Consider the following 23,269-nt stretch of genomic DNA (forward strand, 5'->3'; position numbering starts at 1 on the left):
CTTTTTTTGTATTTTGGTTTCTGGTTTTGAACTCGAGGGCACTTTACCACTGAGCTACATCCCCACCCTATTTTTGTGACTGTTTTTTTTAAATAGGGTCTCATCTGAGTTGCTGAGGCTGGCCTCGAACTTGCCATCCTCCTGCCTCCACCTCCGAGAGGCTGGGATGGCAGGCCTGTGCCAGCACATCTGGCTTAAGCGGGAAAGTTCTAAGGAATTTTCTCACATATGGTATCTGGTTTATTTATTTGCTTATTTTGTGGTTCTGAGGACGGAGCCCAGGGCCTCCTGAATGCGAGGCCACTGCTTGACCACTGAGTTTCACCTCCAGCTACTCCTGGCTACTTCAAATTGTCTTGAGGTGGCTTATCATGCCTGACACATGTTCTGTTTGTAGGTTTGGGGATTGAAGCTAGGGGTGCTTCACCACCCTTTTTACTTTTTTATTTAGAAACTTGGTCCCTCTAGGGTGCTCAGGGCCTGCTGGGTTGCTGAGGCTGGCTTTGACTTGAGAGCCTCCTCTGTGCCACGTCCATGGAATGCTGGGTAAGTAGTTCTTCTGCTGTGTTGTGTAGGGAATAACGACAATAAACAAGCCTGTGTGTGTTTGTCACAGACTCAGGTTACTTATGTATTTACTTATTTATTTGTAGCACTGGAAGTTGAACCCAAATTCTTGGTCAGGAGTTGGTCTCCCAGATGGGAAAAAAAAATTTTTTTTTTGATTTGTGGTGGTTGGAACCCACAGATACGAAAACCAACTCTATTTTTCTTACAGGTAAAAATTATGGTAATGATGTGCCTACCGGGTAGAACATTCAGACTCAATGAAATTATGATCTTAAGTGAAAAAATAGTGTTCAAAGAATAATTAAATGACTGCAACTTTCACATGGATGAAAACCCACACATCTGTAGTGATGGTTATAAAAGCAGGAGGAGAAAAGGGTAAAAATCCAGGCCTCTGGACTCCCGGCAGGTGCCTAGGGTACCCTCGGTGACCTCTGGAAGCAGGCTTTCCAAGGGAAGGGACTGAGCCCTTGTCAGCATTTGCCCTCCACACAGCATTTCTGCCGACTGCAGCCGCCGGGATGATAAAGGAGTTTTCTTTAGAGCAAGAGGTCAGCATGCCAGAGGCCCCGAGTTCCATCCCCAGGACCCCAACCAGTAAGGAGCGGGGAGGGAGTAGGAATCAGCCACTTTACGGGACAGTATAGAGCCGCCCTAGAAAATGGCACACTGTTTAAAAGAAAAAAACAACATTTTTCCTTTTTTCAGTACTTGAAATGGAACCCGGGGCCTCACACAAGTTGACAAATGCTCCACCACTGAGCCACATCCTCAGCCCTTTTTATTTGTTTTTTTAGGCAGGGTCTCCCTAAGTTGCCCAAGCCGGCCGGGAACTTGCCATCCTCCTGCCTCTGCCTCTGCGTCCTCGGTCACTGGGATCCCAGGCGTGCCGTCGCCCTGGGCTCCAATGTTCTCTGGAACCCAAGACATTCCTAACTGATACCCCTTCATCCCCAGCTCCCCTGCGGCTGGGCCTCACAGTCCTGGCTGCTCCCTTTGGTTCTGTCCATCCTGGGCTGCCTGTTTTTTCTGTTTTTGTTTTTAACTTTTGCTGTGCTGGGGATGGGACCCACACACACGTGAGGCAAGCACGCTACCTCTGAGCTGTGTCGCCAGCATCATCGTGATCTCCTTAATTTCTCCAGTGGAGTCCAACCCTGCTGACTTAGGACCTTTGCTCAGGCTGTACCCTGTGTGTGTGTGTGTGTGTGTGTGTGTGTGTGTGTGTCTGTGTCTGTGTGTGTCTGTGTGTCTGTGTCTTTCTCTCTGTCTCTACCCCCCCACCCTTTCTCTCGGACTGGGGATTGAATCCAGGGGCCCTTTTACTTTTAATTTTAATAAGCTGGTGGGCTTATATTTTTAATTTTGAGACAGAGTTTAACTAAATTGCCCAGGGCCTTGCTAAGTTTCTAAGGCTGGCCTCAAACTTGCAGTCCTCCTGCCTGAGCCTCCAGAGACCCTGGGATTACAGGTGTGTGCCACAGCACTCTCACGGTAGGCAGAACGATGGCCCTGGTGAGGCCACATCCTGACCCACTGAGCCTGTGGGACCCTCCTTACCATAAAAGCCAAAGGGGCTTTGCTGGTGGGCTTATACTCAGGACCTAGAGATGAGAGACCAACCTGCATCATGCACATGGGCCCAGTGCCCTTAGGAAGGTCCTTAAAAGATGGAAGGGGGGGGCCTGGGGCGGGGGCTCAGAGGCAGAGCTGGCCCAGCACGTGTGGGCCCGGGTTCCACCCTCAGCACCACGTGAAGTTAATAAATAAAGGGGTCGTGTCCACCTATGACTAAAAAAACACCTATTTAAGAAAAAAGGGTGGCTAGGGCCGTAGCTAGCTGGTAGAGCACTTGCCTCGCATGCACGGCCCTGGGTTCAGCGCCCCCCCCCAAAAAAAGAAAGAAAACAAAGAGATGGAAGAGGGAGGCAGGAGGACCAGAGAGGGACGTGGCCATGGAAGCCGGGGTCACTGGCAGGGACCACAGGACAAGGGACCTGGGGGCCTGAGGACAGCCCAAAGTCCCCGGAGGGGGCCAGCCCTGCGGGTACCTCCAGCCCAGTGGGACAGTCAGTCTTCCGGTCCTGGGGTCCTAAGTGTCCCCAGCCTCACAGTCGGGGACTTTGCCCTGGCAGCTGCGGCGCCTCCCCAGCGCACTTGGCCTCTCTTTATCTGAGTCTGCTCATCTGGAAAATGGGGACGGTGACGTGTCAGGGTCTGGGATTTCACCTGGGCGTGCTGAGGAGTGAGCCCGAGGTGCCATGGGCGTTCCATCGCTAGCCACAGCCAGCACAAGGGACAAGTGTTGGCTTCTGTTCCCCAGGCCCCCTGGGTCCCCGAGGCCATGCAGAGACCAGGTGGGTGGCGCCCACACTTTGGTTCCTGTTGCTCTGAGGGGCTCCTGAGCTGGGGCCCATCGCCTGGTTGCTGCCTACACCCCCCTTTCTCCTCTTGCAGCAGCCACCAGAGGGCACCTGTGAGCACCAGAATCGGGTCCATTCCTCCTCTGCCCACAGCCCTCAGTGGTTCCACCTCCCTCAGTGTCCCCTCTGCAGCTCACTGGCCTTGGGAGAACTGCCCCCTCTCCTTGCTGCCTCCTCTCCTCCCTCTTTCCCCTGCTTCCTTCTGCTCCAACTACACTATACGGGCTCCCTGCTTTGTTCTGCCCCTGGGCCTTTGCATGGGCTGCACCCTCTGCCTGGAGTGCTGTTCCCACAGACAACCACGTGCCTTCCTGTGTCACCTCCCTAGGTCTCTGCTCAGATATCTTTAGATGTATAAATGTCTACTGCCATTTGCCCTACAAGTGCTCATCCCCTGACACCCCGGGGAAGACTTCTTTGGCCAAAGCATGACCCACACTCCTATGGGTCCTGTGTCTGACTCGCCAGCCTCGGGATTCCCTTCCTTCCTTGTAGAGTCCGGTTTATACAAGAATCTTGCCAAGTCATCTGATGGCGCACACCTGTCTGTTGAGAGCCACAGTCGAGTTGGGATGGTGCCTGGCCTTTTGCCCGCATATTAACGCCTGGAGCAAGAAAGGCATTAAAACTCATTGAAACATATATGGAAAATATGCATTTGGATAGAATTGATATAAGTTTGCCTTTATTATTTATTGTACTACCAACAAAAATATTCCTACAGGAGTATTTTGGCAAGAAGGTTCATTATTATGGATACATTTATCTTATTCTCCTAACACTATTCTTACTAGGTATCCTGAGGCTGCAGGACAATTAATACTCAAAGTAATAAAAGCAGCAAAGAGAGTGTTTGGAATTTCTCCCAATAAAATTATTACTCCATATACTATGGATCAAATTGATGAGTTAGCTAATGAGTTAAATACTTGGGCAATGATCATGTGCAAATCTAATATTTCATTTGATAACCACTTACCATCTAATCCTTTGTTGTCTTTTTGGTCATTGCATCCTGTAATTCTTTGAAAAATGACAAGAAAAACACCTATCATGAATGCTCCAAATGTATTCACTGATGGGTCAAATAATGGTACAGCAGCAGTATCCCTGATCAATCTTTTCCATTTTTAGTACCCGAACAATGGGCTCAAAAGGTAGAGCTTAATGCAGTATTATAAGCCTTTGTGATGTTTAAAGATTCTATATTTAATTTATTTTCTGAGGGGCTGGGGTTGTGGCTCAGTGGTAGAGTGCTCGCCTAGCATGCATGAGGCACTGGGTTCAATCCTCAGCACCACATAAATGTAAAATAAAGATATTTAAAAAATAATTTATTTTCCGATAGTCAGTATATAGTTAATGCTATAGTATCCCTTGAAGATGCTGGTAGGATTTCCCCTTCCTCTACTGTTTTCTCTTTGTTTTCCACTATACAAAGTCTAATATGGGACAGAAAAGATCCATTCTTTATAAGACATATCAGGGCACATACAGGATTGCCTGGAGCCCTTAGTTTGGGCAATGATTTAGCAGATAAAACTGCACATGACAGACATATTTTCTCCACAATAGAAGAATCTATAAATTTTCATAAAAAGTTCCATGTCAATGCTAATACTTTACAAAAGCATTTTAAAATAACTAAGGAAGCTGGAGATGTGGCTCAAGTGGTAGCGCGCTCGCCTGGCATGCATGCGGCCCAGGTTCGATCCTCAGCACCACATACAAACAAAGATGTTGTGTCCGCTGATAAAATTTAAAAAAATAAATAAATATTAAAATTATCTCTCTCTCCTCTCTCTCTCCCTCTCTCACTCTCTCTTTAAAAAAAATAGCTAAGGAACAAGCTAGACAAATAATAAAACAATGTCAAGGGCTGGGGATGTGGCTCAAGCGGTAGAGCGCTCACCTGGCATGCATGTGGCCCGGGTTCGATCCTCAGCACCACATACCAACAAAGATGTTGTGTCCGCCGAAAACTAAAAAATAAATATTAAAAAAAAATGTCAAAATTGTGTGACCTTTTTACCACAAGTTAATCTTGGAGTCAATCCTAGAGGATACCTAACCATATTTGGCAGATGGGCGTCACACACTTGCCAGAATTTGGAAAATTAAAATATTTGCATGTTACAGTTGATGCTTCTTCCGGATTTTTGATGGGCTCCCTTCATGCCGGAGGAAAAAACTAAAGATATTATAGCTCGTTGCTTACAAAATTTTGCCACTGTGGGCGTTCCTAAACAGTTAAAAACAGATAATGGCCCTGGTTATACTTCTACCTCTTTTAAACAATTTTGCTCATCATTTGGCATTACTCACATAACAGGAATCCCATACAATCCACAGGGACAAGGCATAGTTGAAAGAGCTCATCAAACTATTAAAATGTACTTATTAAAGCAAAAAGAGGGAATTGGGAAGGGGTATGTATCCCCCAAAGATAAACTTAAAATAACCCTTTTTACTCTAAACTTTTAAAATTTGGATTCATCAGGGCTTAGTGCTGTGGAAAGGCATATGTGTCCAAAAAATGTACATAACCCCAAGGTACTTTGGAAAGATATTCTAACAGGACAATGGAAAGGTTCTGACCCAGTGATTGGAGTCGGAGGTCTGTTTGTGTGTTTCCACAGGGAGAACAGCAGCCGATTTGGATTCCAGAGAGACTAACCAAAGCGATTTCTACAGACCAAAAAGAAGGTGATTTGACTCAAATCCATAACAGCTGGTATCCAGAGCTCCAGTTTAGCTATCCTTACATCTTCGACAGTGGTTCTCCCACACCTGGAGGCTAATGAATAATGAACACCATTAAGGCCTATTTCAAATGTAAAAAACCTTGGGGCTTGCTTGTGGGAATACCTTCAGACCCATATGCAAGTTACAGGAAGAAGGGTGGGGATATCCAATGATGAGTCAAACCCAGGTGGTAACCAGGATGCCTTTTTCAATATCTATTTTATTATTGCCCTTTCCCACATCATGAAGTTCTATTTTATTTTTTGAGCTCATACAGACCTAGGTTAATGTTTTTCTGATCAGTTCTATTTTTTGACTGTGGAGTTTTTAAACATTGCAATGGAGATTTCACCTGTGTAAAGCTACAAGGCCTTTACTATTGTCTTATGTGTTGTATGTTTGTGTGCACACTTGTGTTTTGTGTTGTATGTCTGTATGTGGGTATGTCCATATATATGAGGGGCACTCATGAAAAAATGGATCCAAATATTTTTTTATTATTCACGTGATTTAAATGGTTTAATTTAAATTGGGTAAACAGCTGTTGAGGATCATTTTAAAATGTGAAAAAAAAGGAGGTTAACAGATCTGTTTGTTTACTTTCACCTTTCCTTTTCATTATATCTAATTCTATTCAGGATACTAAATTGTTTAGAAAATTGCTTTCTTTTAGTGCCTGTTGGAATGTTACATATTTTTTTTTTTTAGCCATCATTGCCAGAATTCCTATCTTCATCCCAGTGTCGGTGAAGACAAAGATAAAACCAAACTACAGCTTCTGCGATAGCTATCACAACAAACTATATAAAATGATGCATCAATGAATAATGTAACTCAACAACTGATGCTCAATCAAGGAGTCGATTTTCTTTGGGAGGAAATGGACATATTGATGGATTCCTCTGCTTTGAACTGCTTGCAGAACTTGCCTGGACTATGTGTCACTTGTGTGCATTGTGAACTATCTGTTGGTGCAACGAATTGTGGTAGTGCCGGGGTATCTTTGCTCATGGTGTCATCGGTGGTACAATTTTTCCAAAAGGAGCCATCAATTGGCTTGGTGTCATGGCATTTTATATCCTCCTCCCTTCTGCTTGTGATGGTCATCATTCAGCTAAACTTTGGGGGCCAACAGAGGTGAGGCAAAGAACCTCACCCCCCCACTGATGCAAAGGCCTATCCACAGGTGTGGCTGTATACTGGACCGGCAGTCAGTGACGGGTAAGATCCAATTGCAGTGGTACCAACCTAAGACAGGAGGCTGACGCCTTGAGGTCAGCTCATCCGATGACGGGTAAGGACCATATGTACTATTGGACAACCTAAGGCAGGCACGGTCCCTAAGCCACATGCTTGCTGTTTAATTAAACAGAAGGGGGGAGATGCTGAGGGCCACAGCCGAGTGGGGATGGCACCTGGCATTTTGCCAGAAGGAGTGGTTGAGAGGTGACACCAGGGAGCCTTTAAGATGATGATAATTAGGTTAAGCTGGGTATAGTTTCTGTGACTGGATGATGCTGGATTGAAACAGGCTGTGCATTCAGTCGTATATAGACTCCTGCTGTCCAGCAATAGGGCGCGTGGAGTGCCGGTGGAGTTGGGGCAATAAAGGAGTTCCTGTTTGAACCTACGAGTGCCTCATGGCGGCTCGGTTATTGTGTGCCCAGCCAGACTGCGGCACCTGTCATCCCAGAGACTCAGGAGGCAAAAGGCAGGAGTATCCAGAGTTCAAGGCCACTCAGTGACTAAGCCAGACCCTGTCTCCACGTAAGAAATAGAAAGGGCTGGGGGTGCAGCTCAGTGGCAGGCTGCTCCACTAGCTTGTGGGAGGTCCTGGGCTCGTCCCCAGCACCGCTCCCCACAAATGACAAAGAGGAAGATGGCCACTGCTGCTCTGGGGCATCCGCTGTGTCACCCAGCACTGTCCTGTGTCCACGCCCTGTGTGGGAGGCAGCAGTTTTGCAGGGCTTTGGGGGGCTTCATCATGCCTCCTCTGGGGCCTGTGCTCTCCTTCCCTGTCCCCGATTGCCCTCTCCACAGCAGCTCAGTTAACTCATCTTTTATTTTGTTTTTTAAAAATTTTTTGTAGTGTAGATGGACAGTATGTCTTTATTTCATTTGTTTATTTTTATGTGGTGCTAAGGATTGGACCTCACACACGCTGGGCCAGCGCTCTGCCCCTGAGCCCCAGCCTAGCCCAGTTAACTCATCTTTTAAACAGCAGCAGTCACTTCCAGGAAGCCCTCCTGGATTTCCCCAGTCTGGAGCCCAGCCCTCCCATAATTCCTTCTCCTTGACTTTCTGTATTTTTAAAATTTTACCTACCCATCTATGTATCTATTTATTTTTGGTACTGAGGATTGAACTCAGGGGCACTGGACCCCTGAGCCACACCCCCAGCCCTATTTTATATTTTATTCAGAGTCAGGGTCTCACTGAGTTGCTTAGAGCCTCACTGTTGCTGAGGCTGGCTTTGAACTTGCATCCTCCTGCCTCAGCCTCAGGCTCTGTTGGGGTGACAGGTGTGCGCCACGCCCCACCTCCTGGGTTTTTTCTTTTTCTGTTGCAGTCCTGGGGATGGAGCCCAGGGCTTTGCCCAAGCCAGGCAAATGCTCTGCCCCAGACCTTGCCTAGGCCTCCCCTCCCTCCCAGCGAAACTGCAGAGATTTGATTGGTGTAGATATTCCATCCCAGCTGGCTCCAAGGGCGGGGATTTGGGTTTGTTCCCTTCACAGCCCTGGCCCCAGGGATGTTTCCTGGGTCGGAAGGCGAGGAATTGGGAGGCGTAAACTCCTGGTGGAGGAGGCCTGGGTGGGGCTTGCCGGTGGGGAGGAGCCTGCCTGGCAGGAAGTCCCTCAGCCAGCAGTCCCCAGGGCGGCTTCAACACAAAGAAATGCAAAAGACCTTGCTGCAGGTGCTGACCGAGGTCCCTAAGGTCATGGCCAGAGCCAGAGCTGAAGGCCCAGCCTGAGCAGCTGAGACTCCCCGGAGGGGTCTGTAAACCAGGCTGCCGGTCACCCGGCCAGACCCCTGTGATGGCAGCAGGCAGGTCGGTCCTCCCTGGGGCCCCCGCAGAGCGCTGGGTGGCAGCCCAGCTGGAGCCCGCAGCCTCTGCTGGGCATCTCGGTGCTGTCCTCCCGGGACTGGATCTTGCTCACCTGCCCAGGTCGGCCACAGGACTGACACGAGGCCTTGATATTATCTTATTTATTTATTTTCACTTGGTGCTTAGGAGCGAACCTGCCGAGCACTGTGCCGCCGAGCCACAACCCCAGCCCTGGCCATGGACTTCAGATCCTCCTGCCTGACTCGGCCTGTGCAGTGGCAGGATGAACCCGGGGCCACCAAGGCAGGCCAGAGCCCCGTGCTGACCAGCTACCGTGCAGACCTAGAGACCCTTTGGTTTAGTCATCCAAGAGAGGGCACGCCACTCCCCAGGCTTGAGCTTTATCCCCCTCCCCCTCCCCCTCCCCTCCCTCCCCCTCCCCCTCCACTTCCCCCTCCCCCTCCCCCCTCCCCCCTCCCCTTCCCTCTCCCTCTCTCTGTCTCTCTCCTCCTTTTGCTGGGGGCAGACCCCAGGGCCTGGCTTATACTAGGCAGGAACTCTACCCAGAGCCTTACCTCAGACCCCTTTCAAGTTTAGTTTAAAACAAGGTCTCAATCTGACCTCCAGCTTTTTTTTTTTTTTTTTTTTTGATACCAGGGATTGAGCTGAGGGGCACTGGACCACAGAGCCACCTCCCCAGCCCTACTTTGTATTTAGAGACCTGGTCTCACTGAGTTGAGGCTCACCATCCTTCTGCCTCAGCCTCCAGATCTGCTGGGATTACAGGCATGCACCATTGCATCCAGCTTGGTCTTGACCTTTTTTTTTTTTTTTTTTTAAGAGAGAGAGAGAATTTTAATATTTATTTTTAGTTCTCGGCGGACACAACATCTTTGTATGTGGTGCTGAGGATCGAACCCAGGCCGCACGCATGCCAGGCAAGTGCACTACCGCTTGAGCCACATCCCCAGCCCCATGGTCTTGAACTTTTAATCCTTCTGCCTCAGCCCCCCAAATCGCTGGGATTACAGGCATATCATGGAATTTTTTTCCATTTTATTTTGTTTGTTTTTGGTGCTGGGGACAGTACCTAGGGCCTCAGTCATGTGAACTGTGTATTCTAGCACAGGCTGAACTGCTGAGCCACACCCCCAACCTCTTGAAAATAATACATACATAATATACATGTTTTGGGTACTGGGAACTGAACCCAGCATGCTCAACACTGAGCCACATCCCCAGCCCTTTTTATTTTTTGAGACAGGGTCTTGCTAAGTTGCTTAGGCCCTCACTAGGTTGCTGCCTCAGCCTGCCGAGCTGCTGGAATTACACGTGTGTGCCACCATGCCTGGCTCTAAGAATAACATTTTAATAATTTTTTTAAAACTGAAAACGTAGGGCTGGGCTATAGCTCAGTGGAAGAGCGCTTGTCTAGCATGTGTGAGGCAGTGGTTCAATCCTCAGCACCCCATAAAAATAAGTTAATAAAGATATTGTGTGTCCATCAACAACTAAAAGATATTATTTAAAAAAAAAAAGGGTGAAACGACACGTAGGGGCTGGGATTGCGGCTCAGTCCGTGGTGGAGCACGTGTTCAGCACGCCCCAAGCTCTGGGTTCCACTCCAGAGTGCGAGGGCATGCCCCAAGCCCACTATCATGATGAGGGAGCTTTTTGGTGTTTCCTTAAAAATGTTTAAACACCTTTATTTTTTTATGTGGTGCTGGGGATAGAACCCAGTGCCTCACGCCTGCCAGGCAGGCACTCTACCACTGAGCCCCCGCCCCTGCCCCTGCTCCCTTAAATTGTGTGTCCATAGTAAGTTCATCCCTGGCTGTCCCCAAGTCCCAGCCCTAGCCATCACACAGTAGGTCCTAACAAATGCTTGCACGACTCCTGATGGCAAAATGTATGATCCAGTCCCAGAACAGGAGCTCCCGAGCAGCCTGCGGGAGCGGGCAGCACTGGCCACACCGGGCAGCCACGGCAATTGTCTGATCTCGAGGTTCTGGGGCTGGAGGTACAAGGTCAAGGCTGCAGGGTGGGTTTCTTCCTCTGTGTTGCTGAACACTCCGTCCCTGAGGCCAATCCCATGAAGAGGACTTGTTTTCCTCCTTTGGTAGCAAAGGAGAAACACTAGAGACTCCTGTCCCAAAGGCTGTGATTCTGCCCACGCCCAGGAACAGGGGCTTTTACAGAGGTGATCAGAGAAAATGAGATGAGGGAGGAGGGCTCAGAAAGGAGGAGATCAGGGAGGAGAAGTTTAGGGAAAAGAGGATCAGGGAGGAGAAGTTTAGGGAAAAGAGGATCGGGAGGAGAAGTTTAGGGAAAAGAAGACTGGGAAAAAGAAAAAACACATATAAGTTTCAAAGCACCAAGGGATACAGTCAAAGCATCAAGTGCACCCAGAGTCTCACATTATCAGGCAAATGCTGCAGGGAGCCCCTTCCCAGCCTCCACTTTAACTGAATTACCTGTGCAAAAATTCTGCCTTTTGGAGCAGGGCTCATGGCTCAGAGGTAGAGCATTGACCTCACACGTGTGAGGCACTGGGTTTGATGCTCAGCACGGCATAAAATAAAGGCATTGCGTCCAATCTCAACTAAAAAAAAAAGTCTGCCTTTTGGTGGGAGATCTCCTTGGCTCAGTGGCAGAGCGCTGCTTAGAGGCTTGGGTTCGCTCCTGGGCCCCAAAAGAGAAAAAAACCCTGAGCTTCAGGTGAGGATTTCAGCATGCCAACTTTAAGGGGACCTGATTAGGTTCCGCAGCGAGCAAACCTTAGTGATCACTGTATACCTGAGCAGTGCAAGGGGCTTTGATTGGTTTGATTGCAGGTGGGCCACAGGACCTTGGGCATGCCAGGCCAGGGCTCCACTCTGAGCCCCACCCCCAGGACAAATCTTTTTTTTTTTGGGGGGGGGGGAGAGTACCAGGGATTGAAATCAGAGGCACTCAACCACTGAGTCACCTCCCCAGCCCTATTTTGTATTTTATTGAGAGACAGGATCTCACTGAGTTCCTTAGTGCCTCCCTATGTTGCTGAGGCTGGTTTTCAATTCATCATCCTCCTGCCTCAGCCTCCAGAACTGCTGATATTTTAGGCATGAGCCACGGAGCCCAGCCCCCAGCCCAATCTTAAGTTTCAGAGGAGCTCAGACATAGGTTCTGTTGTTATTCACAGTTTTAATGGCAGCATGTAAGGCTCAGAGAGGTTAAGTAACTTGCCCGTGGCCACACAGGCAGTGAGAACACAACCATAATTTAAACTTGGCTTTGAGTAAGCAAATGAAAAACATCTAGCGAATGGTACTGGAACTAGAGTAAACTGCCTTTTTTTAGTGGAAGGTGAGTCCCCTCTTTTTAGCTGGGCAACCTTGAGCAAATGACTTCTTTGAACCTCAGCTGCCTCACGCGTAAAACTAGCCTACCCGGTACGCCCAGGAGGGAGAGGACTAAGTGAATTAACTCATTTAAAAGGGATGTGCACAGGCAAATTCGGGCGGCGTGCAGTGGAGACCGCTGGTCGGCAGGGGCCGCTGCCGAGGCTTTCGAGCCTGGAGGGCACCGCAGTGAGCGCATGCGCAGTGGCACCTCCCTGCAGAGGTGAGTCCCCGCCCTTTATCCCAACTTGAATTTATCACTGCAGGACTCTGAACCTTGGAGTGACACGTTTTGCTCCTGGCTTCTGCTAATTCCTTGTATGGGAATGAAGTTTGGGAGAGAGCCTTTCCTGGCAACATCTGGCCCTCTCCTTCCAGCAGTGGGGTTGAACACCTTCTCAGGAAAAAGTTAACGATGGAACTTAAAATTTCTCCTTTCCCCTTAAGCTCTCCCGAGTCTTCAGCTTCCACTAGCGTTTCTCAATAAGCCACGGCATGGTGGTGCACGCCTGTCATGAGGCTAAGGCAGGGGGGTGGCAAGTTCAAGACAGCCTGGGCAATTTAGTGAAACCTGTTTCAAAATAAAAAGGGCTGGGGGTGTATTTGAGTGGTAGAACGCCTCTGGGTTAAATCCTTGGTTTCTCCTCACCCCCATTTTTTTTTTTTTCCAACAAGCAGTGCATTCACTGGAGAGTAAAATTAAAATCCCTCTTCTAACGAAAACTTTCGCATTACCTCTCTGAAATGAGCTCGTCTTGTAAGGAAGTACTGCGAAGTGCCTAATTCACAACCGAGCACACAGTAGAAGCTTAGTGCATTTAAAGATTAAAAAAAAAAAGTTATACTAAACGCGAAACCGAACATCCGTTTGCAGAAAACACAAATGGCACATGCACTTGCCTTGTAAAATTAACAGATCTTGTCACGTACTCAGGTGTAGGTCTTTGTGGCCACCAGGGAGCTGACATATGCTCCTGCCCCCCCACTCCTGCAGTTTTGAGGATAGATACTTCTTGAGCATCTCTATCTGCCTCAATATTCCCCTGGATTTAGTGGTAATAGCAAGAGGAATCACTGACCACACGAATGCTGGGCTGTGACAACGCCTTACAAAGAGGACAGAGCAAAGGCGGGGGAGGGGTGCGCAGATCAATTTTAGAGTCCAGTAGGGAAACACCTCCCGGTCTCCCGGCCCGGCAAAACACCGCAGTCCCTCTCCTTTTATCAAGTGTGTTCAGTAAAGAATTTACCCAAGGGGGGGGTTATTTGTAGGAATGAGAACATCATTCATTGTTGCAAGAAAAAATGAGAGCCTACTATGTGCATCGAGTTCAAGTACCTTATAAAGAACAAAGATACACAATCGATTGTCAGTTCATTCCCTGGAGCCAAAGACCCGAAATACAACCGTTTCCTAGGGTCAGATTAGGACACTAATGCTGAATAATCTTCCTGCGCCTCCCCCTGGACAGGAAATGAAATAGAAAATGAGATTGCTCATGGAAAGCTTGAGACGCAGCAAACCATTCTCTGAAATAAGTAACCATTTTTATTAGTAGCAATGACAGCTAATTAAAATAGCCAACGTGTATGGAGCGCTGGACGTGTATTTAATTCATTTTCTCTCCCCAAAAACTCGGGTAGTACTGATTACCCGCCCCCCCCCCCACACACACACTTTAAGCCGCAAGGAGGCGGAGACACGGAAAAATCCAAGGAACTACAAGTTTTACATGTAGTATGGTGAAGCCGTAAGGCGTTTTGTTTTCTGCTGTATCAGATAACAAAATTCGCCCCGTAAATAGTAGATGCTCGATACGCATTTGTGTGATAATGTTCCCCCAGCTTCTCCCAGTGGAATCATCTTACGTAACAACACAGATGAACAAGTTCATATTGGTACAATGCACACACCCTATTCACCTTGTAAGGTGCCATTAATAGAAATGCTTGGAATTTTGCAAACCGACACGAGTTGCAGCAATATGATTACTAATCTCGCTCTTCGCTTTGCGCACCTGACCACCAAACGCTGGAGCCAGACCACCGCCCCCCGCCACGCCCCCCTCCCCCGCCACTCTCCCCTGACACTGAGCACCTGCCACTGAGCACCTGCCACAGAGCAGAGGCGCCGGCGCCTAATGGGTTAACGACAAAGTGCGTCCTTCCGCGCTTGCGCGCTGCGTCTCTTAGCTCCGCCCCCACAGCGAGGTCATATGACTCGCCCAACCGGCGTCGACCTATAAAAGGTTGGGTGTTGACGTCAGCGTTCTCTTCCGCCGTCGTCGCCGCCATCCTCGGCGCGACTCGCCTCGCTCGGATCTGCTTGGGAGAATCCACCGCCATCCGCCACCATGGTGAGCAATTTCGTGAGGCTGGTGCCGCAGGAGTGCGGTGGGCTCTCTGCGGGTTCGAGGCTGCCCACCCTGAGGTCCCGGTGCCGCCTGGACAGGGAATAGACATGGCGGCGGCGGGGCTGGCGGGCTCAGAGCTGGGGAAGCGGCCGCCGCCATGTCTGTGGGCCCCGCTGTTCACTTGGCCCCTTCCTCGCTTCCGGAACCGCGGCCGCCTCACGGGACCCGGGGTCCAGCTAGAGCTGGGGGGGAGGAGCGGAGGAGGGCGTATGATGATGTGGCAGCCGCTGTAATGGCGAGCACGGCGGTGGGAGCAGGGTGCAGGCAGGGAGGCGCCTTATGTAACTCGTGGGCCGTGAAATCTTTTTTTGTTGGGGGCTGGGGGCGGTAGGAAAATGGCTGGGGGGAAAAGCAAGGCCTGAAGAGGTTCTCCCCAAACGGCTCCTCCTGCTGTGCCACCTCGGCCTAAGTCCTTGTTCCTGTTGTTGCCTGAACTGTGAAAACGTGCTTTGAGGCTGGAGGTGCTGGCTTGTGTCCGGCTGCCCCGGCTCCGCGTTTGTCCGAAATGGCCTACTTAGAACCCTTGGGTGGGTGCTTGTCTCCTCTTCCAGGCAGGAGTGACCTTGGGTTTTAATAACGCCATTAGTGGGGCAGTGAGCCCCGGGGTAAGGCAAGGTGCTGGGGAAGCTCCATCCTTCTAGTAGCAGAGTCCTACTGCCTCTAGGGAAACCCGTTTTCAATCGCAGAGTTCTCTTCTCTAGCTTCCTTCTTGCTTGTCAATTCTGAATGACAGCTACAAGGAGACTCTTCAGAGAGTGGCAGTGGTTTTTTAAGGGTGTATGCAGACACTGGCAGTGTGGGGGTATTGAAGCACCCTCCCCAGGACTAGCCCCCTCCTGGCCACAGGCCTGGCAGTCTATCCACCTAGTGTGACCTGGTGTTCCCTGCCAAACCCGGTTCCTGGAATCCCTGTCCAGTCTGAACCCCATCCCCCTTCACCCAGGTGAACTTCACGGTAGACCAGATCCGGGCCATCATGGACAAAAAGGCCAACATTCGCAACATGTCTGTCATCGCCCACGTGGACCATGGAAAGTCCACCTTGACCGACTCCCTGGTGTGCAAGGCTGGCATCATTGCCTCTGCCCGGGCTGGGGAGACCCGCTTCACCGACACCCGGAAGGATGAGCAGGAGCGTTGCATTACCATCAAATCAACGTGAGCGCTGCTGGTGCTCTCTGGGCTTGGGCAGGGGTGGGAGCCCAGCTGCAGGCCCCGGGCAAGACACAGTGAGCATCAGGGTCTCTACCCAGCCTTTCCCCTGCTCTGATTGGGTTTTCTCCAAGGTACAGTTGGGGCTGTCTGGAGACAGACAGCCCCAACTGTACCTTGGTTGTCATGCTTGGGAGGAGAGGATGTCATCGGCATCTAGGGGTGCTCTTAGAGTTGTGTCTGGTGTGGGATGGGAACTTGGCCCCCAATGCCAACTGCATAAACTAAAAGCAGAGTGACATGGCTATTGTTTCTTAAGTGGGTGACTTGTGAGCTCTGTAAATAGAGGTGTTTAGATCTCTTTAGGCTTGGGGTGGGGAGCAGGATGTGAACAGAGGATGGTGACAGCAGTCTTGGCTTGACTCTGGCCAGGTCCTGCAGTTGCTCCTTGTTAGTCCAGCCTCATAGTGTGGAGGGACCAGTCAGGTTCTGGGGAGCCAGTACCAGGAGGTCCCCATCGTTAGGGACACGCATCCTGGCAGAGGCACAGCAGAGAGGAAGGATGGGCTGCTTCCCTAGGCAGGCAGTCTGCAGCCTGTCTCAAGGAATGAGTAATACAAAGGGGAGGGGACAAGGTGGAGTGCTCTTAATGATGGCGCCCGCTCTTCGCTGCTTCACCTTTGGCTTGTGGTTGCTCCAGCCAGCCAGGGCTTTAGTCATGAGCAGGAGACCTGTGTGGCTTTTATGCCAATGACCTCTCCTGTGATTCGCAGTGCCATCTCTCTCTTCTATGAGCTTTCGGAGAATGACTTGAACTTCATCAAGCAGAGCAAGGATGGCTCTGGCTTCCTTATCAACCTAATTGACTCCCCTGGTCACGTAGACTTCTCCTCAGAGGTCACAGCTGCTCTCCGTGTCACTGACGGTGCTTTAGTAGTAGTGGACTGTGTGTCTGGTAAGCTGTGGGCTCCCATGTGAAGGTCCCCCAACCTGCAATGATTGCTGCCTATGCGTGACAGATCCCCACGTGTCCCCAGGTGTATGTGTACAGACGGAGACCGTGCTGCGGCAGGCCATTGCCGAGCGCATCAAGCCTGTGCTGATGATGAACAAGATGGATCGGGCCCTGCTTGAGCTGCAGCTGGAGCCCGAGGAACTCTACCAGACCTTCCAGCGCATCGTGGAGAACGTCAATGTCATCATCTCCACCTACGGCGAGGGCGAGAGCGGCCCCATGGGCAACATCATGGTGCGCCCCTTGCTTTCAGGGAGTCCTCTTGTGGGATTTGGCTAGAGGCGTTGTGATTGCTGGCAGGCTTTTTGCTAGGTGTGATGGGGTAACGGGGGTGGGATGTTTTAGAACTAACTGGACCCAGCTCCTGAGCTTTCAGGGACTTTGCCTAGTGACCCTGTTCTCAGTGCCTGTTTCCCTTTTGTTCTAGAGATAGGGGTCCTGGCAGGATGCGCTGGGCACCCTATACATGATGACTGAAATTTCTTCACTTTGACCTGATGTCTGTTGAAGAAACCTAGCATCTGAGCCTGGGTGCCCAGGGACTTAGCTGTGGGTTCTACCCAGAGCCCACCCCCTGCTCATGCCTCTTTATTCCTCACTCTCCCAGATTGACCCAGTGCTCGGCACCGTGGGCTTTGGGTCTGGCCTCCATGGCTGGGCCTTCACCCTGAAACAGTTTGCAGAGATGTATGTGGCCAAGTTTGCTGCCAAGGGTGAGGGCCAGCTGGGGCCTGCTGAGCGGGCCAAGAAAGTGGAGGACATGATGAAGAAGCTTTGGGGAGACCGGTGAGCCCTGCACACAGCACTGGTGGTGGGGTCTGGGTCTCTCTGGAGGGCGGGCAGCTGGAGATGGGGGATCGCTGTTTTTGACTGAGTGCGCTATGGAGTCTTCCCCAAGTGTTGCCCGTCTTGGTCATTGCAAAACCCCTGATCTGGTGGGGCTGAACCCTTTGTTTCCCCAGGTACTTTGACCCAGCCAATGGCAAATTCAGTAAGTCTGCCACTAGCCCTGATGGGAAGAAGCTGCCCAGGACTTTTTGCCAGCTCATCCTGGACCCCATCTTCAAGGTGAGAGTCACTCTGGAGCCGTCTAGGCTGATGAATAGATTGTGTCCTCCGCACTGTCAGATGGTGCGAGATCACCCCTGAAAAGGCCAGTCCGCTGACCTGTTGCTTCCTTGAGTGGGCAGGAGCAGCAGTCAGGGTAGCTGGTACCTGACCGGTAGCTTAGGCTTGCCTCCAGCTGCCTGAGAGGTGGGGGTAACGAAGGTCCAGCAGGCAGAGGTCTGGTGAGGCTTGGCTTGCAACTTAAGGAGAAAGCACGAGCAGGCCTGCCTGGCCCAGTAGGCCTGCAGTCTTCATGGGTCAAAATCTGTAAGTTGGAGCGGACTCTTTGCTCCCAAACGCCCTGCTCGGAGGTGTGCTGGTGTGTGGTGGGTCAGGCTCTTGGCATCAAGAGCGGCCATGGGCTTTGTAGGTTTTCCAAATGGGCTTGCTTGTTTGCCTGGCGCTGTAGGTGTTTGATGCGATCATGAATTTCAAGAAAGAGGAGACTGCAAAGCTGATTGAGAAACTGGACATCAAGTTGGACAGTGAAGATAAGGACAAAGAGGGCAAGCCACTGCTGAAGGTGAGCTGGCTGGAGACTGGTCCGTCTCCTCCGGCCTGGTCGGAGTTTAACTTGTCCTTTCTTTTTTTTAACGTTTATTTTTAGTTAGAGACTGTAGCGTTATTTTGTTTATTGGTGCTGAGGACCAAACCCAAGGCCTCGAACGTGCTAGGCGAGTGCTCTTCCGCTGAGCCACCATCCCAGCCTTAACTTGTCATTTCTGTGGGTGGTCAGCAGCCTGCTGGCCAAGAGATGTGGGCAGGAATTTGCCCTGCTAGCATGCTTTCCTAGAAGTGGCCATGTTTCAGAGAACCTGGTCCTTGATTGTTGGTTTCCTTGGGTCCCCAGTGAAAGGAAAGGTGACATGATGGTCCTAGGGGTTACTAGGCCACTTGGGAGCCTCCTTCCTTGCTGTCCTACAGGCTGTGATGCGCCGCTGGCTGCCGGCTGGGGATGCCCTGCTACAGATGATCACCATCCACCTGCCCTCCCCGGTGACAGCCCAGAAATACCGCTGCGAGCTGCTCTATGAGGGCCCCCCGGATGACGAGGCTGCCATGGGTAAGCAGGCGAAGCCAGGCCGGGGTGGGACTCCTGTTTGTTGGCTGCCCTTTCTCAGGCCCAGGGTTTTGGAGGGCCGAGCTGCAGGAGAATAGCTTTCTGTGGTGGTTTCTCTACTCAGGTATTAAAAGCTGTGACCCCAAAGGCCCTCTTATGATGTACATTTCCAAAATGGTGCCAACCTCCGACAAAGGTCGGTTCTACGCCTTTGGACGCGTGTTTTCAGGACTGGTGTCCACCGGCCTGAAAGTCAGGATCATGGGGCCCAACTATACTCCTGGGAAGAAGGAGGACCTCTACTTGAAGCCCATCCAGAGGTGAGTGGTGGGGGTAGGCCTCAGTGCCCCAGGTGCAGCTCTGGAGCTGTGGCTTGTCCCTGCCCTGCCTGCAGCTGGTGGCTTAGGCTTGCTGGCATCTGCACAAGGAGTGATAAGTTTGTGTGAGGTCAATTCATCGCCACCTTTGGTCATTAAGACCCCACAAAGGCGAACAGAGGGGATCCAAGGTCTCCAGAAAGCCACCAGCAAGGTACTTCCTCTGATCGCCTGAACCCTAACTCAGAAATAGGACGAGATGTCCTGAGGAATCAGGTGGGTGGCCAGTTTTGTCATCCCCAGAGAGCAGCTAGAGAGGTCCAAGATGGGACCACCAGTAGCTGCTACTGCTCACTGGGCCCTACCAGCAACTGAGAGTTAGGGGAGAGACAACCAAACCTCATTTCTGTCATCTGCTTGTCCTGTGCCAAGGCCTGGCCAATATTCCCAGTGCCTTTCTTCTTGCTTCCCTGTGTTCACATTCAATGTGGCATGGGTGTGGCACCCACAGGGGATTTGGAATTGCTGGTGATTCCTCCAAGTTATGTAGGAAATGCAGCCAGGGCTTGAGGGAAGCCCAGGCAGGAGAGCCTTGCACTCTGGAGAGGACTGGGATCTGGCAGAACCAGATCTGGTGGCCGCGCCTGACATTTTCTGCTTCTCCCCAGAACAATCCTGATGATGGGCCGCTATGTGGAGCCCATCGAGGACGTGCCTTGCGGGAACATCGTGGGTCTGGTGGGCGTGGACCAGTTCCTGGTGAAGACTGGCACCATCACCACTTTTGAGCACGCCCACAACATGCGCGTGATGAAGTTCAGCGTCAGTCCTGTTGTGAGGGTGGCTGTTGAGGCCAAGAACCCAGCTGACTTGCCCAAGCTGGTGGAGGGGCTGAAGCGGCTGGCCAAGTCTGACCCCATGGTGCAGGTGGGCAAAGTCCCTTTCCAGTCACCTGGGAGCAGGTACCCCCACTAGGGTAGGGGTTTTTGGGTGACTTCGTAAAAGGAGAGACTGACGCCACCCCATGTCTTCCTGGTTGGAGTTGTTGAGGTGACTCTACCAGGCAGCTGCCTTCTAGGTTGCCAAAAAGGTCTCAGCCGCACAGAGAGGTTCTTCAATTTTGCAGGCTGTTGCCTCCATTTGGCAACTGCTCACGGCCTCAGTGGTCTTGCTCGCCCATGGGTGGTGGTCAGTAGGGGGTTGACCCTGTGCTTCCCACAGTGCATCATCGAGGAGTCTGGGGAGCACATCATTGCGGGGGCCGGGGAGCTGCACTTGGAGATCTGCCTTAAGGACCTGGAGGAGGACCACGCCTGCATACCCATCAAGGTGAGCTGAGGCAGCCCATGTCCCCCTGTTCTGTGGGGCAGGGGCAGCCTGTGGAGCAGGCCTCTGCCCTTGGTGCTGAGCACTCGCGCTCTGCACTGGGACTATGTGGCCGCGATGGCTCTGCTTGTCTTCTGCTATTTCTGGTGGGCTCCTTAGGCCTCTGCGCCTTTCTTCCTTGGCTGCCTTGAACAGGGGCAGTTTGCTCTGCTTGGCTGTTGCTGGCTCCCTCAGCCTCCCTGGGAAGAGCTATTAGGGATACCTCTCCCTGGAAGGCCACCTCCAGGCAGCAGTTCGACTTCCAGACTCTTCTTGCAGAAATCTGATCCAGTGGTTTCGTACCGGGAGACAGTCAGTGAGGAGTCGAACGTGCTCTGCCTCTCCAAGTCCCCCAACAAGCACAATCGGCTGTACATGAAGGCACGGCCCTTCCCTGATGGTCTGGCCGAGGACATCGACAAGGGTGAGGTGTCAGCCCGCCAGGAGCTCAAGCAGCGAGCCCGGTACCTGGCTGAGAAGTACGAGTGGGACGTGGCTGAGGCCCGCAAGATCTGGTGCTTTGGGCCTGATGGGACTGGCCCCAACATCCTCACGGACATCACCAAGGGTGTGCAGTACCTCAATGAGATCAAGGACAGTGTGGTGGCTGGCTTCCAGTGGGCCACCAAAGAGGTGAGCTGGATCCAGATGGCCTGGGAGGGATCTCACTGTGTCTCCTGGGTCTGGAGTTGGGCTGGGGATCTTGGGATGCCGATCTTGGGGGTGAAGGGGGCCTTTGCATGCTAGGTCAGCACAGGCAGGGCCTGCAGCTGTGTGGGTGAGGGGTGTGCAGCTGTGTGGGTGAGGGGTGTGCACCTGCTGGGAGCTGGTGTGTGCCTGGTCTCTGAGGCCTCTTTCCCCGTTCCCCAGGGTGCACTGTGCGAGGAGAACATGCGGGGCGTGCGCTTTGATGTGCACGATGTGACACTGCATGCGGATGCCATCCATCGTGGGGGCGGCCAGATCATCCCCACCGCCCGCCGCTGCCTCTATGCCAGTGTGCTGACTGCCCAGCCCCGCCTCATGGAGCCCATCTACCTTGTGGAGATCCAGGTGAGCGCACTGGCCTGCACTGGCCTCCTGCTGTCTTCCTGCCCCACGGAGCTGAATGCCTGTCTTTTCCTGGCAGTGTCCGGAGCAGGTGGTTGGTGGCATCTACGGTGTCCTGAACAGGAAGCGGGGTCATGTCTTTGAGGAATCCCAGGTGGCTGGTACCCCCATGTTCGTCGTCAAGGCCTACCTGCCCGTCAACGAATCCTTTGGTAAGTGCCCCTGGGGCCTATCTACGCAGATGAAAGCCTGGCTTTCCCTGTGAGGGTGGGGAGGGGCGGTGGGAGCTTTTTTGATCTGCCTTCTGCAAGTAGGTGGTCTGCCTGCACCCTGTGTGGCCCCCAGTCACTAGTAGGGAGTTTGTTTGATGAGGGCAGGAAGGCTATGGCACGTAGGTCAGTAGGATCTTTGCTGTGGCTCAGGCTGGTTCTCTGCACCCAGGAAGACTGTCCCTTCTATATACTAGTGGCCTTTGAATCATTTTCATCATGCGTGGGGCTTAGTATCTGACCTGCCCAGGATTCTTGACTTGTCTATAATCCCAGGTGGTCATCACCCTAGGGAGAGCCTGGGTTCCTGGTGTCTCCCTGCTGTGGTGCTAGGGATAGAACCCAGGGCCTAGTACATGCAAGGTTCCTGCTGCCTCTTGAGCTATCTCCGTCCCTCTCCCCACAGGCTTCACTGCTGACCTGAGGTCCAACACAGGTGGTCAGGCCTTCCCCCAGTGCGTGTTCGACCACTGGCAGATCCTGCCTGGAGACCCCTTTGACAACACCAGCCGTCCCAGCCAAGTGGTGGCGGAGACCCGCAAGCGCAAAGGCCTGAAGGAGGGCATCCCGGCCCTGGACAACTTCCTGGACAAATTGTAGGCGGCTCTTTCCAGCAGTGGTCTGCCACCCCTGGCGGGACTTGGCACAACACCCACACCCAGTTTGACCACAGCAACACGTCCTCGCATTCTCAAATGACACCTTGAGACTGTCCCCACACAGTGATGCCCTGCCTGAGGGGTTTCGGGGGCCCACTCCGTGCCATCGCTCAACAATAACACTTGATGCCGTTTCACTCTATTTATTTCAGGAGTCCAGAGGCAGGGGAAATGCCCTTTCTGAAGGGACTACTTGGCTGGTGGGGTGGGGAGGTAGGGTGGGACACCCAATGCTTTTATTTCAGATCATCAGAGGGAAACTGAATTTGGATGTCCAAAAGTTTAAAATAAATGCATTAAGAAGTTTATTTGGGTATATGGCCCGAAGTGGATTTCCCTCAAAAGGGGGTAGGAACGGTGGGTAGATAATTCCTAGAAGGCAGGAAGTCCTGTGCCGTGTCAAACCATGAGCACCTTCAGCTGTATTAGTGCCATTGGAATAATAAATTTGATAATGGTGGTGAAGTGTGCCATCCCTGTGACTTGGCTCTGCATCCTTCCTGGGGCTTCTGCACAGGAGAAGGGTTAGGGTTGGTTGGTTCCAGTACAGCTTGTATAGCCTCCAGTGCGGCTTAGGTACTTGCTTGGGCTCCTACAGAGCTGTCTGGTGCAACTTGTGCAGTGGTAAGAATTGCCTGCATCTGTCCACAGTGGCAGCCCTGGCTCCACATCTGCTGTACTGAGGGTGCAGTGGGGA

The 23,269-nt window shown here is 51.7% G+C and overlaps 1 protein-coding gene and 1 non-coding gene across 2 annotated transcripts; both read left to right on the forward strand.

The window, feature by feature from the left end:
* Positions 1 to 14,440: 14,440 nt before the first annotated feature.
* On the forward strand, positions 14,441 to 23,054 carry Eef2 (eukaryotic translation elongation factor 2). The gene is made up of 15 exons (XM_026404327.2): positions 14,441 to 14,521; positions 15,522 to 15,736; positions 16,504 to 16,685; positions 16,768 to 16,979; positions 17,353 to 17,531; positions 17,708 to 17,813; positions 18,262 to 18,375; positions 18,777 to 18,915; positions 19,037 to 19,232; positions 19,898 to 20,156; positions 20,451 to 20,558; positions 20,874 to 21,227; positions 21,465 to 21,647; positions 21,724 to 21,856; positions 22,320 to 23,054. The coding sequence occupies exons 1-15, from the start codon at positions 14,519 to 14,521 to the stop codon at positions 22,511 to 22,513; spliced, it is 2,577 nt and encodes an 858-aa protein (XP_026260112.1). The 5' UTR covers positions 14,441 to 14,518; the 3' UTR covers positions 22,514 to 23,054.
* On the forward strand, positions 17,208 to 17,272 carry LOC113193701 (small nucleolar RNA SNORD37). The gene has a single exon (XR_003302173.1). It is a non-coding gene; the product is annotated as a small nucleolar RNA SNORD37 (small nucleolar RNA).
* Positions 23,055 to 23,269: the final 215 nt, after the last annotated feature.

The sequence above is a fragment of the Urocitellus parryii genome, chromosome 3, assembly GCF_045843805.1.
Source record: "Urocitellus parryii isolate mUroPar1 chromosome 3, mUroPar1.hap1, whole genome shotgun sequence".
Classification (NCBI taxonomy): Eukaryota; Metazoa; Chordata; class Mammalia; order Rodentia; family Sciuridae; genus Urocitellus; species Urocitellus parryii.